The sequence below is a fragment of the Harmonia axyridis genome, chromosome 4 (genome assembly GCF_914767665.1).
Source record: "Harmonia axyridis chromosome 4, icHarAxyr1.1, whole genome shotgun sequence".
NCBI classification, from domain to species: Eukaryota; Metazoa; Arthropoda; class Insecta; order Coleoptera; family Coccinellidae; genus Harmonia; species Harmonia axyridis.
Window position 1 is genome coordinate 73,815 of NC_059504.1, and position 16,736 is coordinate 90,550.

At 33.2% G+C, this 16,736-nt stretch overlaps 3 protein-coding genes across 9 annotated transcripts in view; 2 read left to right on the top strand and 1 right to left on the bottom strand.

Annotated features, from left to right (window-relative positions):
• Nucleotides 1–2,431, top strand: part of LOC123678594 (glutamate synthase 1 [NADH], chloroplastic) — a 29,723-nt gene extending 27,292 nt beyond the window's left edge. For all 4 annotated transcript variants that reach the window (XM_045615719.1, XM_045615721.1, XM_045615720.1 and 1 more), the window contains 4 exons: nt 11–298; nt 395–675; nt 931–1,246; nt 1,723–2,431. In XM_045615719.1, the coding sequence (XP_045471675.1) occupies nt 11–298; nt 395–675; nt 931–1,246; nt 1,723–1,874 (1,037 nt within the window). In that variant the 3' untranslated portion in view covers nt 1,875–2,431. The remainder of the gene's footprint in view (nt 1–10; nt 299–394; nt 676–930; nt 1,247–1,722) is intronic.
• Nucleotides 2,432–2,836: 405 nt separating this feature from the next.
• On the bottom strand, nt 2,837–6,383 carry LOC123677444 (kinectin). Its single transcript, XM_045613958.1, has 6 exons — nt 6,217–6,383; nt 5,717–5,927; nt 5,482–5,546; nt 4,674–5,100; nt 4,237–4,571; nt 2,837–3,371 (listed from the first exon to the last, which is right to left on the bottom strand). The coding sequence occupies exons 1-6, from the start codon at nt 6,261–6,263 to the stop codon at nt 2,909–2,911; spliced, it is 1,548 nt and encodes a 515-aa protein (XP_045469914.1). The 5' UTR covers nt 6,264–6,383; the 3' UTR covers nt 2,837–2,908.
• Nucleotides 6,384–6,458: 75 nt separating this feature from the next.
• Nucleotides 6,459–16,736, top strand: part of LOC123677443 (uncharacterized protein C18B11.02c-like) — an 83,890-nt gene continuing 73,612 nt past the window's right edge. The window contains exons 1-2 of one of the 4 annotated variants that reach the window (XM_045613953.1): nt 6,459–6,613; nt 7,370–7,681. In XM_045613953.1, the coding sequence (XP_045469909.1) occupies nt 6,605–6,613; nt 7,370–7,681 (321 nt within the window). In that variant the 5' untranslated portion in view covers nt 6,459–6,604. Of the gene's footprint in view, nt 6,614–6,911; nt 7,186–7,369; nt 7,682–16,021; nt 16,243–16,736 lie in introns of those variants that run through there. The other 3 variants (XM_045613952.1, XM_045613954.1, XM_045613955.1) reach the window with 3 other exon arrangements.

Below are 16,736 nucleotides of genomic sequence, written 5' to 3' on the forward strand. Positions count from 1 at the left end.
TTATTTCCAGGCCCTGCAGGTCTTGCATGTGCTAGCCAGTTGAACAAAGCTGGACATAATGTAACCGTATTCGAGAGAAACGACAGAGTGGGAGGCTTACTCCAGTACGGTATCCCAACCATGAAATTGAGTAAGGCTGTGGTGGAACGCAGGGTGGACCTGCTTAAAGCTGAGGGTATCGTATTCAAGACTAACGTGAACATAGGGAAAGATATATCGGCAACTGATTTGAGCAAGGAATATGAAGCTGTTGTTCTTTGTACCGGAGCTACCTGGCCTAGAGATATACCACTTCCAGGTATGTACTGGATGGCACAACTCTGCCAACTGTGAATTCAAAATAATTCAACAGAATTTTCTAATTGAAACATTAATATTTTTAATTTTCCATCAGGTAGACAACTTGGCGGAATTCATTTCGCGATGGAATTTTTGGAAAATTGGCAAAAGAAACAATTAGGTACAAACCGTGACGGACCCGTAGCCAAAGACAAGAACGTTATAATTATCGGTGGAGGCGACACTGGATGCGATTGCATTGCAACTTCGCTTAGACAAGGGGCCGCTTCGATCGTCACATTTGAAATACTGCCAGAACCTGGACCGAAAAGATCCCAGGATAATCCCTGGCCTCAGTGGCCTAGAGTTTTTAGGGTTGATTATGGCCACGAAGAGGTATGTAAAAATTTGTGGTTTATTCATCAGAAACTTTGGAATATACAAAAAAAATTAACCCTCCCAGAAATTGTTACACAAACACAGAATTCGAAATACGTGTTGCTAAGATTGTACTAAAAACAATATTTTTTCACCCCAATACTATTAAATATATATCTCTTTCTGTCTATTAAATACTCCAATGGGAAGATCCCAATTGGTGATCAGTAAAAATAATTAAATCAATAAAGTAAAAATGGTAACAACTTTTAGGTCAAGACGAAATTTGGAGAAGATCCTCGCGTCTTTAGTATTATGACTCAGGAATTCATAGATAATGGCAAAGGACATGTAAGTGGCATCAAAACCATAAATGTTGAATGGAAAAAAGACGACAGTGGAAGATGGCAGATGGTTCAAGTTCCTGGTACTGAAAGAGTATTTCCAGCAGATCTGGTTCTTTTAGCCATGGGATTCTTAGGTCCTGAAAGGGCCATTGGAGATCAATTAGAATTGACATTGGATGCAAGATCTAACTTCAACACTGAAAATTATCGATCCGATGTTTCTAATGTTTTTGCAGCTGGAGGTGAGTTTGTTTTGCAAATCTACTAGATACCAAATGATTTTAATATATCCGAAAGGTAAAATAATAAAACGAAGTAATTTTCACTCATCTTCTTCTTTGTTTTATTTTTTTATCTATAACTCATTTCCATCAATTAGGGACCGGATCCATTAAATACCAGAAAGGCCTAATCAATATCAATACTTGGGCGTTCAAATCAAACTGAGACTAAACTTCATCATAAGTAATTTTTTTATATAAAAGATATTTCTAAATTTCAAACAGTGGCGTTCGTGGAATTATATTGTCTCTGCGTCTTTTTGCAATGGAAATTTTTTTAAAAACCTCATTGATTTCAAGGTAAATATTGCCCACATAAAAAATATGAATAATTTTCATGGATGGTCAAATTTTTGGTAGAGAAATAAATTCCCAAAGAGAATGGGGTGAATTTATAATTGGTGTTTACTAATATAAAAATAAAATGTTTTTTTCAGATTGCAGAAGGGGCCAATCTCTAGTCGTGTGGGCCATATCGGAAGGAAGACAAGCAGCTCGAGCTGTCGACGAGTATTTGTCACATAATTCATCCTCCTTACCTGGACCAGGAGGTATAATCCAACCGAAAATCGAAATCGTTCAAGCCTAAAACGGCCTCAAAATTTCTTATAGATTTCAGTTTTAGCTTGTGATGGTACATAAAAAAAATGTGATTGATATCAATCGAAATTGTGCCATTTTGAATGTTGATACCCAGCATTGTAAATTTGTTTTCTCGAATACTGACATTTGGAGAATGTTTAGTTAGTTCTTGAGATATGCCTTAGTTTGGAAGACAATAATTCGGAATTTTGTGACTGAAAATTTCTAATAACTTTGGATTTCAATTATTCTAGAGTTTGAATAGAAAAACTCATAGATGTGTCTAAAAAAAAATGAAATTGGTCGTTAATCCTGACTATCTTTGAGTGACATGATTGACTTTACCCACTCATCGAAAATGGCAATTAGTACATAAAGATTTATTTTTATCTACCTCTCCTATGTATTGATTTCACCATCAAATCCAAAAATTGAAATTAGTTTTGTAACGGACTATTCAATGTTGATAAAACTTCTTGGTTGTGAATCACCATTAGCTTCAATATAGCATCTATATTATATGAAAATTATATTATTGAATAAATATATTTATTAACAATGAAATAATTATTTAAATGTTATTCATCTCTAATTTATTCCCCTTTCTGTGGCAAATCCGTATATTCTTCAGAGTATAAAATAATATAAGTATGGAACGACCCAATTATCACGATTTTTGTAGATTTTGGTGTTCAAAGATCTTTTGATATGGCATTGTTACCAGTACTGTGTATTCCAGGTCAAAAATAAATAAATGCTTTAATCACGTTAGATATGAATTGCGTCAATGAACTTCAGAATTCTCCTTGAAACGTCCTACTTTCAATTATAATGCTATAAAGCTTGAAGCAAATTTTTGTATATATTTGTTATTTTGGGAGTTGATTCCATTAATCTTGCCTTTATTTTCATTTTATTCCATCATACTGAGGAATGAAGAGGGGTGACTTTGAAACAGAAACTTCAGTGTGATAATGTAAATCTATAATAAAATAAATAGAAAAAATAACCTTGATGAGTATATATCATTATCAACAAAATCTAATTCGGAAAATTCTCATAAATTTCGTCTGTTGAGGTGGTAATGTCATCATTTTCAAAGTTATCTATGTAATCTCCATTATCGATGGCACGTAGAGTAGCTAAAAGTTTCGCTTTCGGGTCTTCTCTGAATTTGACTTCTGTATTTCTGATCGATTCTCTCAAATTCTTCTTCTCTTCTTTGTCGGCTTTCAGTATCTTTTTCAATTCCGTTGCGTCTATCGAAAATATGCTGTTCCTTTTTAGTTGATCATCCAATGCTTTTATTTCGTCCACAGCATCCCTTATAGTTTCTGTGTCGTTTCTCGATTGATCCAGACTCTCTTGATGATCTTCAACCACTTTACTGCAGCTCTTAACTGTGTTCATGACTTGACTACAGTAATCTCCGAGTGTTCTATCGAATTGGGATAAACCGTTCTCTTTGGATCTTTGTATTATTGAGTCTATATTATTGCTCAGACTGAAACAAAACATCTCGTTTAAACAAAGATAATTACAGTGGGAATATTTCAGGCGGGTTCAGAAGTTCGGTAGTGTGAATTGAAATTCAGCAACATCAAATTATATTTCAGAAGAGGTAAATTGTATTTCTGAGGTTCTCAATTCAATTTCAGATATAAAATACGTAATTCAGAACAGTACCGAATTTGAGGTACCAGTACAATTATACATCATAGGTATTACATAGATTAGTGCCCTTTCAATATTTTTTTCCACACGCATTTTAAATCACAAAGTCACACTTTCCCACACAGTGCTTGTACACCCCTGCTATTTCTTTTCCGCACGCATATACGTGCGGGAAAGAAATAACAGTGTATTTTCCCGCACGCAAATATTATAAAGAATAAATTAAATTCTGTCATGTAACTCATGTCTCTATGCACCGAACCATACACAAACTAATCTAAGTTTATCTATGCACCGAACGGCCAATTAACGTCAAGGATGACATAACTATGGTAATGGTAATGACATGTAGAAATACGTCTGTCATTCATAATCATATGTGATTGTGAATAATTAATCGAATATCTTATGAGTTTCAAATGTTTCAATATATTATAGCGCTTATAGAAAAAAACATTGTTCCTAATTCTTGCGGAAAGTATCATTCCCGAACTTGTTAGGAAATTAACTATTTTCTGAATTTCAAATTCGCTATTCTGAATCTTCTGAAATTCAATTTGCTTTTCTCAATTAGATTTTAAGCTTTCTGAATTACAACTGGAAAAGGAGCAGATGGATAACAGAATCTGTGAATTTTGCTGGCAAACAAATTAAGGTATCAAATTTTAAAAATCAAGGAAAAACGTTTCAATTACCTTGCTAATTTTTGCGACGAGCTAGGCCTAATACTACATTTCGATTTCTCGAGGTCATTTTTTTCCGAGTCTAAGATGGCCCTTTTCTCGGAAGACAATCTGTTCTTTATAGTTTCAATTGGCGAAATCAAGTCGCCATTTGCATCGAGTAAGCACGTTTCTTCCGACCTCGGCAGAATCTTAAAATCTTCACTAATACCATTCGGCAATTCCTTCGTCAGCGATTCTTCACTGCGTCTGTCGCTCAGCTTGTCTTCTGAAGGAATCGATGATTTGCTTTCCCTTTCGGGCATTTTTTTACGTAGGGGTAGTTTGGTGTCTTCTTTCTTGTTCGCCTAAAACAGGACATCGATACTTTATTTCATTAATACCAGAATTCATCGTTCGTTTCTTTGCACCAAATGAGCGAATCATCAAAATGATCAATGTTAACTTACATTCACACTGTTCACGTCCACCAATCCCGTTAATCTTTCGATTTCAGCTAGAGCTTGCATTAAATTTTTTTGACATTCCTTATGTTTCACGTTTTCCACTAATTGTTTTTGTTTTGACGATTTTCCCTCTAATAGTAATTTTCGATTCAACGTGCTAATTTGACCATCTGCAGATTCTAGTTTCTGCTTCAATTCTTCCACCTGATCGCTTAATTTCTGTCTTTCGCCTAAATGTTTATTTTTATTCAATTTTTCCAAGTGTTCCAGTTGCTTCTTCACTAACAGCAGTTCGTCATCTCTCGTTTTAACCAAATCCGTCAAGTCTTTCACGGCTTTACGAAGAGATTTATTCTTTTCCGTTAAAATTCTAATTTCCTCACTATGAGACCGCAACAACCGTGGAAGATCAGCATTCGTCCCCTCATATCTGCAAAATTTGCGTTCACCGGAATACTTCAGGATATAAACGGTATATCATAAATAATTGGAAATATTTCAACTATACAAAATATGAACATTTCTCTAAAATCAACTAGATAAAATGTTCCTATCAAAATAATGGTGAAGCTTCATATTAAACTTGAAATATCTTGAAAATAGTGACTAGAATATGTCAAACAATTTTAGAGTATGAGGCATAAATAGTTTATAAATTTTGAAATAAAACATGTATCTCAGACAAAAAATGGATTTTATCTAGTTGATTTAGTTTAAATCATAATATTTTGTGCTCAAGATTATATAACCGTATATAGGGTGTTTTCTCATGAGAGAATATACTTATTAATTAATCAGATGAGAAACTTGCCTGGCTAGAGCTTTGTCTTGTCTTTGGTTCAAAGTTTTGAGGGCTAGGTTTTCGCGTTGAATCTCCTAAAAAAAGTTGTTTTGATATTCTGGATCAGACTAGATTAAAATATTTCATTAGTTGTCCTTCATTTTTAATAAATAGATAATAAGAAAATAGCTGTATAAGAAAGAAAATTTTCAATTCAGTATCAAAAACCTAAAATCTGACTATAAAATTTAGTCTATTTTCTTACATTCAAATGGTAGTTGGCATCATTCAGTTGGCTCTGTAAACTTCTCAGCTTCAACAATTTTGCAGATAAAACTCTTTGTCTCACGTTGCTACTCTTGCTGCTTGCATGGGATAATGTTCCTCTTACACTGGCTGCTAAAGGATGAATAGGTTTTCTTTTTTGCAAGAAACATCCAGAATTAGAAGAGCACACAGTTTCACAACTTTTACTTCTGAAATAAAAAAAAAATAGATTAATTCATCAGAATCCCAGAGTTATAAAGTTTTAAAGAAATCATTTTCCATCATTTCAACTTTTTCACGTTTTCTTCAAATTTCCTATTATGAATACATTTCTAATGTCTAAAAAGCGCAAGAAAATCAACAAAACACTTGGATAAGTTGGAATCTTTGCTTTATTCCTTTGAATAGAATAAGTATATGAAGGAATTCATTCACACCTTGAAGGTGAAAGTCATTACTTTGTCAAAATTATTCAAAATATATAATTTGGGAACTCACCTTTGATCAGGAGATTTATTTACAGAAATGGAACTACAACTTGTCATACTGGAATAATAATAACTCAATGAGGTAGAAAACTATAAAAATATTTGTTATTCTTTTTCAAAGCAGCAGTGCAGAGACATATTGTTTGTATACTAATCAAAGTTGCTATGGAAACTGATACAAGAAAAATTCAAAGTGACATCTGTTTACTTCTTAATGGAATTTTAAATTTTGACACGTGGATGTATTTTGGGTCTATGCCCTCAGAAAAAGGAATCGGTGGACTATTCTTTCATAACAATTTTCATACGAGTGGTTATCGTTATACCTAAGATGTCTAAAAACCAGGTGTATGAACTGATTAGCTTTTGTTTTGCCAATTTTGAGAAAATTCTTCGTTATGTCAACTGTAAGTAGCGCTATCAACAAATTAAGATTCTTGTTATTTATTATTTATGAGTTTTGTGCCATTATGTACCTATATATGTATATCTTTCATTATAGTTATGATCTATGGAAGCAATTCTTGTAATTGAAATATCAATAAACTCTCTCTCTATCAAATATTTGAATCCATTTCAGTAAACATTTCGTGTTTTGTTTCACGACTTTGCACGATCGTACTCGATTACACGTTGCTTTTGATTGGTCAGTATCGGGTTTTAATTAATAACTCTTCCATTAGATGGCGTTAAAAACAATTCTCCGGGTCTACAAGGGGAGTAAAATATCTATATAAATAAAATGTACTTAGTTAATTTATGTTTGATGATCTTCCTCAATCCTCACCTCACTGTGAAAACGGAAATCAGAAACAGCATTCCGCTCGAACCAGAATGAATGATATTCCACTTAGCTACATATGTAAGATTTTCTCTAAGAAAAGTTATCTCTATTCTGTGATATTGTGCCATAACCTAACTTTCATTTCAAATTAATCAGAATATTGTTTTAAATATTGATTTCGTGTTCAAATAAAATGTGAGTGTCTGAGATATGTTATATTATTAATTATTGCTATCAATATTCTCAATTTGTTCCTGAAATTTGAATCACTCAATCCATTTCATAATATCATAATAATATGTATCTGAATTGAGAGGTTCCCCTCGCCTTCGTTGAACTTGTATTTTTAATATTTTGTAACTTATTCTTTTCTTTACAGATTTATATGTCCTTATTGAGACCTTTGAGTTTGTTTAACCAAAAAATTCCATGGTATTCATTTAAAAATAGCAGTATTTCTAAGTTACTGAATTCGAGAACATTCTGTGAAAGTGCCTTAATGAGAGAAGCAACAAAACCGAAAGTAACAATGACTAAAGAAGTTGAAAATAAAAACAAAGCAGTTTCTGTTAGTACTCAGTGCGAAAACACTTCTTTTTCCGAGGATATTGTTGTGTTATCTTGTTGTCTTTCTCCGATTAGAGACAACAATGATGATGTGCCTGATGAAATATCGGGGACCAATGAAATGGTGAGTAACTATTTGCTGTTGAGGTAAAAAATACAAATAAATCTGTCTTGGTTGGTCTTTCCTCTGATCCATAAAAGATAAGCCAGTTTAGGTGGTTACAATGGCTTATTATCACATAATATTAATGACATTGTGCATGAAATATAGTCAGTCTTGACAATCTTAATAGAATGTTGAATATATGGGGATTCTCTTTCAATTGCTCTTTGTATTGCATTAGGGTTGGAACAATTTATTTAACAGTGGTTATTCATCAACTTCACACAATATTTTGTGGACTTCTCATGTCTTTGCTTGTTTTCAGATAAATAACAGTTGAAACTGCTCGGGATAAAATTGTCCAGTCTTGATCATCTCAGATTATGTGTCCCCTTTTACAGAAAGGTTGAAGTTATGGGAAGTCAAAGTTAGAGACGAAACAGAAAGGAAATCTGAAGAAAAATGCTTCTATTGCATAAAGATCTTTATATATTTTAGAAGATTTTTAAGAATATGGTATAATCAATTCAAGGAATTTCTTCATCTGATGTTGATCTGGAGGAAAAACTTCATATTTCAAATTACACTAATTCTGTGAAAAGAGTTTCTAAACTGAATTAGATATTATTTTGTTCTCAATTATTTAACGGATAATAAAAATATTCAGTTTCATCTGTGGGTAGTATTTGTTCTTATCACCTTAAAATTAAATTAAGTTATGTGAAAATAAAAATTAGTTAGATTAGTTAGAATGAGTTCTTCAAGCTTTTGATTTTGTTCTATTTTAATAATTCGATCAGTATAAATGATGGTTCCTTGAATAATTGGTCAGTTAATTTGAGTCTTTTCTATAAATAATGATGAAAACCAATATATGCAACCTAAATATTGTCTTTTTCTTCCTTACAAATGGTGAGTTTAGTAGGTAGACCAAACCAAGCTGATGAAATTTTTATTTTGTAGAGCTTTATATTTTTAAGTTCTCTTATTTTGAAGTGTCTCACTTGCGGCTTTTGTAGTGAACGAACGAAAAGAGAAGTTGTAACTAAGATGTCTAAAAACCAGGTGCATGAACTGATTAGCTTTTGTTTTGCCAATTTTGAAAATATTAGTTAAGCTTCGTTATGTCAACTGTAGGTAGCGCTATCAACAAATTAAGATTCTTGTTATTTATTATTTTGTGCCATTATGTACCTATATGTATACCTTTCATTATAGTTATGATATATGGAAGTAATTCTTGTAATTGAAATACCAACAAACTCTCTCTATTACAAATATTTAAATTCATTCCAGTAAACGTTTCGTGTTTTGTTTCACGACTTTGCACGATCATACTCGGTTACACGTCGCTTTTGATCGGTCAGTATCGGGTTTTAATTAATGTATCCAATCAAAAACAACGGAAAAAGATCGAAATGACAAGTATGACATTGTGGCGCCGCCACGAACCATAGAAAACTCATAGAGGGTAAACATTTGAAATTCGGCCAATCAGTAAATAGTAAATCCAACAGCACAGAATATGTATCCAAGAGGGCTGATCACTGTGATGTCCTCTTGGACACATATTCAGTGCTGTTGGATTTACTATTTATTGATTGGCCGAATTTCAAATGTTTACCCTCTATAGGTTTTCTATGGTTACAACTTCTCTTTTCGTTCGTAGGTGGCGATATATAAAGAACGGTCAATTCTTCTTATAGCGCCACCTACGGATGGAAAGAGAAGTTCGGAAAAATTCGAATTCGCGTTGCCTAGAATGAACCAAGTATTTATGTACATCTTAATAATGCCTTATTCCATAAAATAAGTTATACTGTCTAAAGATTTTTTTGTTCAATCTAGTATAATAATTATGATCCAGATCCATTATTGATCTTTATTCTGAATCCTGTGAAACGAAATTGTCTTGGCAATGTATTCACTATCAGTTTGCAATTATTTTCAGGCGATATCCACTATTAATTAATATGTGCCAGTTTGAAACACAGAAACGATTATTTTGGTGCCTTGCTCGTAGACATGTAATCCTTTGGCATATGTAGAATTTCAAAGAGAAGCTTATTTATAGTCTATTATAATAATAGAAAATCTAATGGGCTCGCCATTCGGAACTTCTGTTCATTTTTTTCTATTGTATAATTAGTTTTAGCGCGTAGCAAAAAAGTATCACTGAAACAGTTAGTTACCATTTCATTTCACACAGGATGTTTTGTTTACAGATATGTATTCGAAAGAGAGTGTAAGACTTTGATAATTTTGAAATGAATTGTTTAAATTGTAAAGGAAATTCGTTTTGTAATAAATGAAGGATTCGAGAATATGCATCCTCGTATATCCGATCTCTTTCATGAATGAGTGGGAACATTAGTAACAAATTGGTGAATAGATATTCATAGAAGTATATTTGATGTTAATTTTACAGTTACCACATCTGGAGAGAAAAACAGAGTTTTTGTGAATTTTCAATGGACTCGGTCTTTATTTGAAGAAAGTCCATAGTATAATAATCATGTTTTATTTGGGTTTTGTTATTTTTTGCGTCCCCTTATATATTTTGCATTTCATTTGGATGGGCCGTCAAACCATTCTATGAAAAATCCTGGGACTAGATTTCTCATTTCCATCAAGAAAACCTTGACTTGGATATGTGCTGTGGAATGTAATCAGAACGTAAATTAATAATTAAGTAACCGAAATGTTGGAATTAGCCCTAAAAGTTCCCTCAAATTGTATATTTTTTCATCAAGAATTGAAATTGGAAAAGTTTCCTTAAAGCTTCAGTTTCTTCGGTGCCTGGCTCAAACTAGTACGAGAAATCCGATCTTTTCTATTGAAAGGGCTGTTTCCCACCTCAAGTAAGACGTTATTTATGATTATGCGGCAGTTTCACCTTGAAATTTCGTGCATGAAATTTTCATTCAGGTATATTTGTTAAATGATAAATTTACGTGTGCCACATGATCGATTCGGCAATTACGAAATAAATACGGAAACGGTTTTGCAGATTCTTGAGAAACCATAAGCAATAAAGTCCGCATAATCACTAAAATTAATTCTTTCTGCTAGTTTTAAAAATGCATTCGTTAATATTGAAGATATTTCTTCAACTATACAGGGTGTTAGTAAATAAGTGGGGATTCTATATGAAATAAATAATGACAGTTTGCTATTTCCATTTGCATTTTTGTTCTCAAATGCTCGTATTTCGAGATACCTACGGGGTGTTAAAGTTTTTCTTTGAAAGTAACTATTTAATTATTGCTCTGAATAAACCGGTCAAGATATTTTAATGAATTTTGGTGAGTTTTTAGAGGTAGTTTTTGCTCATTAGTCAGTTTTTTTCGAAAAAAATGTTTAAATAATTCCTTGAATCCTTAGTAATCCTCAGGAACATTCAAATTATTATAGAGTTATAATTTTTGGTTCGATAAACTGGTATAATCACAAAAAAGTAGGTTTCCAAGAAACACCCTGTATATCTAAAACAAAACTTTTGTGGGTCCATGTTTGTAGGACTTTTTTTTCTTGAAATTATCCGAGGAACCTCTAATTTTCCTTTGTACCTCCAATTTAGGAACATCCTGTATATAAAATATTTCTACATTGCATATGTTACGTTTTACCTATATATGGATGCTGAAGAAATATCAAATATCTGGCGAATTATTTCCATTGCTTTACCAAGGAATATTCATTGGGTACAATCCGAGGGTTTGAGAAACTTTTCTATATCTAATTCAACTCGATGAAATTCTCTGTCATAATTCTCCGAAATTTCGCGAAATACGGTCGAATATCAATTACAGTCGAACAAGCCACCAAGTTACCGGCATTTCCATTTTCCTGGAACGAAAGTCTTTGTCTCACATGGAAATTTACGAGCTCTACGCGTCATATGCATGGCACTCGTTGTAACCTTGCGACGGATGTTCAATTCTTCGCAGCCATTTGGGCGGACTCATTAAAAATTGCAAATGGCCTGAATATGGAAACATTCAAATTGTGCCTGCCGTATGGAACGTCCCGTTAGAATCGCCGGCGGCTGTTTGGAATCGGAAAACTTCATACAAAGGCTTATTATTTCCCCTATCTCGTTGAATATTTCAACAACAAAAAATTACAGAAAAGCACTATCACCGTATCTGAAACTTTTTAACGCGTTCGTTCAATAATTTCACTGATTAATCTAAAGAATTCGTTAGCTTTTCGTAATCATAAGGTTTCCAGATTATTCATGGTTATTCTATACGTTTCAATGGACGTGTAAGATATCAATTTGACAACTATGACATGACTTATATGTATAAGCTTCTATTAAGATGTCTAAAAACATGGTGAATTCACTCGTCAAATTTTGAATGCAATGACATTCGAATTGAAAATATTAGTTTTAGTTCATGGCAGCGCCGCAATGTCATACTTGTCATTTCTATATTTTTTTCGTTGTTTTTGATTGGATACATTAATTAAAACCCGATACTGACCAATCAAAAGCGACGTGTAACCGAGTATGATCGTGCAAAGTCGTAAAACAAAACACGAAACGTTTACTAGAATGAATTCAAATATTTGTAATAGAGGGAGAGTTTATTGGTATTTCAATTACAAGAAATACTTCCATAGATCATAACTATAATGAAAGATATACATATAGGTACATAATGGCACAAAACTCATAAATAACAAGAATCTTAATTTGTTGATAGCGCTACCTACAGTTGACATAACGAAGCTTAACTTATATTCTCAAAATTGGCAAAACAAAAGCTAATCAGTTCATACACCTGGTTTTTAGACATTTTAGCTTCTATGTATACTAGTGACATTATTTCATCATATTGCCTAAGTTTTATCGAATGGAGTGCTTTCGAGTTATTGAGAACCAATGTAACTCCTAAACCATTGGGTGAATTCACCCTGAAGGTTTTAGTTTCTAGTTGTTTTTTTTCAAAAGTACCTGATTGTGTTTATGACCAGATGGACACCACAAACCACTAAAATTGTGTCGAAATGATAGGCGCACGCAAAAAACGAGATTCATTTCCGAAATACTCAATCTGAAACTTCGAAAATAAGCACGATTATCCACCTTAATCCAAATGGCATAGTAAAGAATACAGAAAATACATTCTGAAGTAGTCGGTGCCGTAGAAAAAGTAAATGGTTCATAAAATTGAAGAATGATATTATATTTGACTACTAAAAGTGTTGCGGTGAAGTGGGCCGAGAACGATAAAAGCAGTAACAGATATTTTACGAGTACATTTGCAAGGTGGCTGCGGCCAAACGAGTTCAGAACACCATAGAAATAAATTAGGAGGGCACAGAAACACTCGTATATCACCTTTAACTAGGGAATCAACTGGAATGTGCGGTTTTAAAATGGAATTACTCAAGTAGAATTCATTAAGTTGGTTAGCGGAAAAAAATTTCGCGTTCTTACTCAATCTGGTACTCAATAGATATTTCGTTTTCGGAAAATTCTTAATTCAGAACATAAATCAAATAATTTGACAACTTTGTGTCTAATCCTTCACAATAATATATCTGTATGATATATTCAGTTTTTTTTTTTTTTTTTTTTCATACAGATATATTATTGTGAAGGATTAGACACAAAGTTGTCAAATTATTTGATTTATATTAAATATCCTTCATCAAGAAGACTCATTAAACTTTTATAATTCAGAACATTATGGTATTTCTACCTAATCAATTAAATGTGTTTTAAGTTATTCACTCTGTATAATACTTCTCTGTTCTTTTTTCAAAATTTCATTCATTTTGTTCGAATATTGAGCTGAAAATGAAATATAAAGTTTACATTTAGTTATTCATTTAAATTTTTTCAGCGGAAGGATAGATATTTTTGACCATGTATTTACTAGCGACTTTGTGAGTTTTTTATACATGACCATAATGCTGGTGGTAATAAACAAGCAAACAATAGTTTCCTTATCATTTAATGTACACAACAATCATTTCTAATTATCGTTTGAAAGAGGAAATAATAAAAGTATTCGTGATATTTGTAAAGATTTTCTCTGGGTTCTAATAATAGAAATTGGCTTAAGGAAAATTATTTTATAACATTAAAATTTGATTATTGTTAACTAGTAATATTTGCTTTTTTCCAGGTAAGTCTTCAATTTGCGTCTCCATATGCGTGAGATTGTCCCAAATGAAAGGTAGGGAAAATAAAGAATTTAATTTTAATAAAAATATCTTTTGTAGCGATTACCGCAAGTACCTAATTTTTTCTCTCGTTTCGATATTCAACATAATATCCATCTCATGAAGCCACTTTCAATACTAACGAATTTCATCAATTGAATATACATAATTAATTTTATTTGAAGGATCAGTTTTCTGAAGCGTAACTCAAGGATGATGAGTCTTTAATAATTAATTAATTCATAGGTATTTAATTAGCAAGATTAATATATAAAGTGAAGAAGAAGAAATACCTAGGTGAAAAAACATGAGAAATTAAGGTCGGAAAAGTAACTTTTTTGAAAACAAAAGTAAAGTTCGTTGCATAGCGACGGATTGGAATACTGGATAGCGTATTTTGTTATTCCAATTTGCACCGAAAGAGTAGGCATTCTTGAACATTTTCAGAAAAAATATAACTTCGCACAACGAAATGAATTAGGATAAAAAAAGTATTTTCCTTATATTTTATTCAGTCAATATCGAATTGTACTTAGGTACATCCTAGGGGTTATCTGAATTGGACAGATCAATTTCGATGATCACTACAGAATCACTCCCACTGGGATTTTTTCGCTTATTAAACTGTGCTGTGGCCACGACCTCCCCTGATGTACTCTGTCGAATGAAAATTAATAATTGCAAATGCTGTCACTTCAATTCCGATAGAGACGGGAAGGAAAGTTGTAAATAATGAAGTTTTCCGTTCGTCGTCAACGACATGGAAGATCTCGTCTCGACAAGGATGCTGATCCGGGTTTATTGACAAAGCACCTGGACAAGGATATTTTCAATCTGAAAAATTTACGATCCAGATCCTAAATTGCACGTGTCGCGTTATCGGGCGCTGCCCACAGAGTAATTCGTTTTAGTTTCGTTCTTCCAATGAATTATTCTATGCTTGGTTCGTTAATTTCAATGCTCGTAATCATTCCACGAAAATTCGCTGTTTCCAATTCCAACAAAATGTTTTGGGGATGAATCAGGTATCAATTTGTTCCATAAGTATTGAGGTTATGGTATTGAATTGATTGAGGTATTGGGTGTGGGGATTTAACGCACTATAAATGCACTTTCGGGTAGTTGAGGAAAGAGGAATTAATACAGGCTCTCTATAATAAATGATTGCAACATCTTAGAGGCCTTGAACTAATTTCAATTTAGCTTTCGTGGATTTGGAAAGAGTGAGTTCACACTGTTTGAATGAGAATTAACAATACAGGGTGGTATAGTTTGAGAGACGGATAATCCAGGAGATGATAGAGAATAGAAAAATAATAGTATTTGCTTAATTAACTATGTATATCCATGAAATGCTTCGTTTATTTAGCTCGACCAGAACATCTTTGAGTGTTCTCGATATTTGACACTTCGGAATTTGAAGATATTGAGGTATTATTGCGACGTCTTCTATGAACTTCTTCATTACTACGTAGTCTAAAGCTACGAATATTTCGATGTGTTAAAATGAATGATTTGTAAATCTTCTATTAGGATGACGTCTAAGATACTCATAAACTACCGCTTCTGCATTTCCATCACAATATCCATTTGAAAAAATGAAAATCTGCATCTTCGTTACTTAAACTAAAAACCATGAAAATGACTTCTTATTCCAGAGCTGATAATTATTGGATCTGGACATCTGATCGTTTGTTCAAATTTCAGGTTTCTGTTTGGGAATTGTACTTAGATAGTTACTTTCCTGCATCAATTCGAAAAAAAAAACGTAGAAAACACGTATTTTCGGTTTGAAATATTCTATTTCTCTTGATTGAGCGAGGATTCTCAAAACAATCATTATTCCAGCATTTGAGTATTCTGCAAATATCCTTTTATGACGCCGTGACGTCGAAAGTTCTCCGCCCTTTTTCTCATCCCTCTGTTAACGGCTCTATTGCCTAGGACAGAGGCGCAAAAATATAATCATATTATTTCTCGCGAGCCGTATAATCTGAGGAACTTCTGGCGCTGCAGGAATTACCTCAAGCAGGCGGCGGCGTCGAAATATAGGGCAATTCCTTGCTAGGCACCGAATAAAAATAATAGAGAGGCGGAACGGCGAGCCGCCACCACCTGCTGATTCGGGGATAAAAAAAGGACTCCTCGCAGGACGACTATTATCGGACGATCCTGCGGCGCGAGCGCTCCGTCGCCAGTTCTCCGCCGACGTTCGCAGGAGATGCTCCTGCTGAAACGCGCGCCAATGGCACATCTCACGTGCTCTATGCGTTTTGTTTGATAACAATCCTACTTTGTGCGCTTCCATTCGAATAGACCGTCTATTTTTGCGCGTTGCTCGCAGGATTTTTTGTGATTTGTTCGGACGTCTTTCGTGGTCTATACATCAGCAGGATTTTACGGTACTGTCTTATTTTTTTTTTGTGGAATGTGAGGTATTCGATGTTCAAATGTCGATTGTTCGATACGGAAATGTTTGCCAAAGCCTCATTATACAGTGCCAACAAAATACTGAGATCGACTCTGGAAAATTAACACGATGCAAAAATTTATGGTTGTTTTACTATAGATCTGAATTATTTCTTGGAATTCCCATCATTCCGGTTTCGTACATAATTATGCAGTTAATTAATTAACTACCATCTCAAATCGTAACGCAACTGTTATATTTCGTAATTTGTTATATAAAAAAGCGTTGGAACTGTTGATCTTTATTTCACTTTTGAAATCTTTAAAAGGAAGAGAATCAGGTGTTTTCTCGAAAAATATAATGACCTTCTAGCTGAATAATGCAATCCATAAATTTCAAAGATCATTAATTACATCAACATTGAAACAATTTAATGACTGAAACATAAAATAGCCTAGTTTAGTTTAGAAACATTGTGTGAATGTA

Excerpts from the sequence above, each read along its gene's own strand:
- LOC123677444 (XM_045613958.1), bottom strand. The coding sequence starts at position 6,263 with ATGACAAGTTGTAGTTCCATTTCTGTAAATAAATCTCCTGATCAAAG. Across the intron at positions 5,928-6,216 it reads AATAAATCTCCTGATCAAAG|AAGTAAAAGTTGTGAAACTG; the intron begins GTGAGTTCCCAA and ends TTTTTATTTCAG. Across the intron at positions 5,101-5,481 it reads CAAGACAAAGCTCTAGCCAG|ATATGAGGGGACGAATGCTG; the intron begins GCAAGTTTCTCA and ends CAAATTTTGCAG.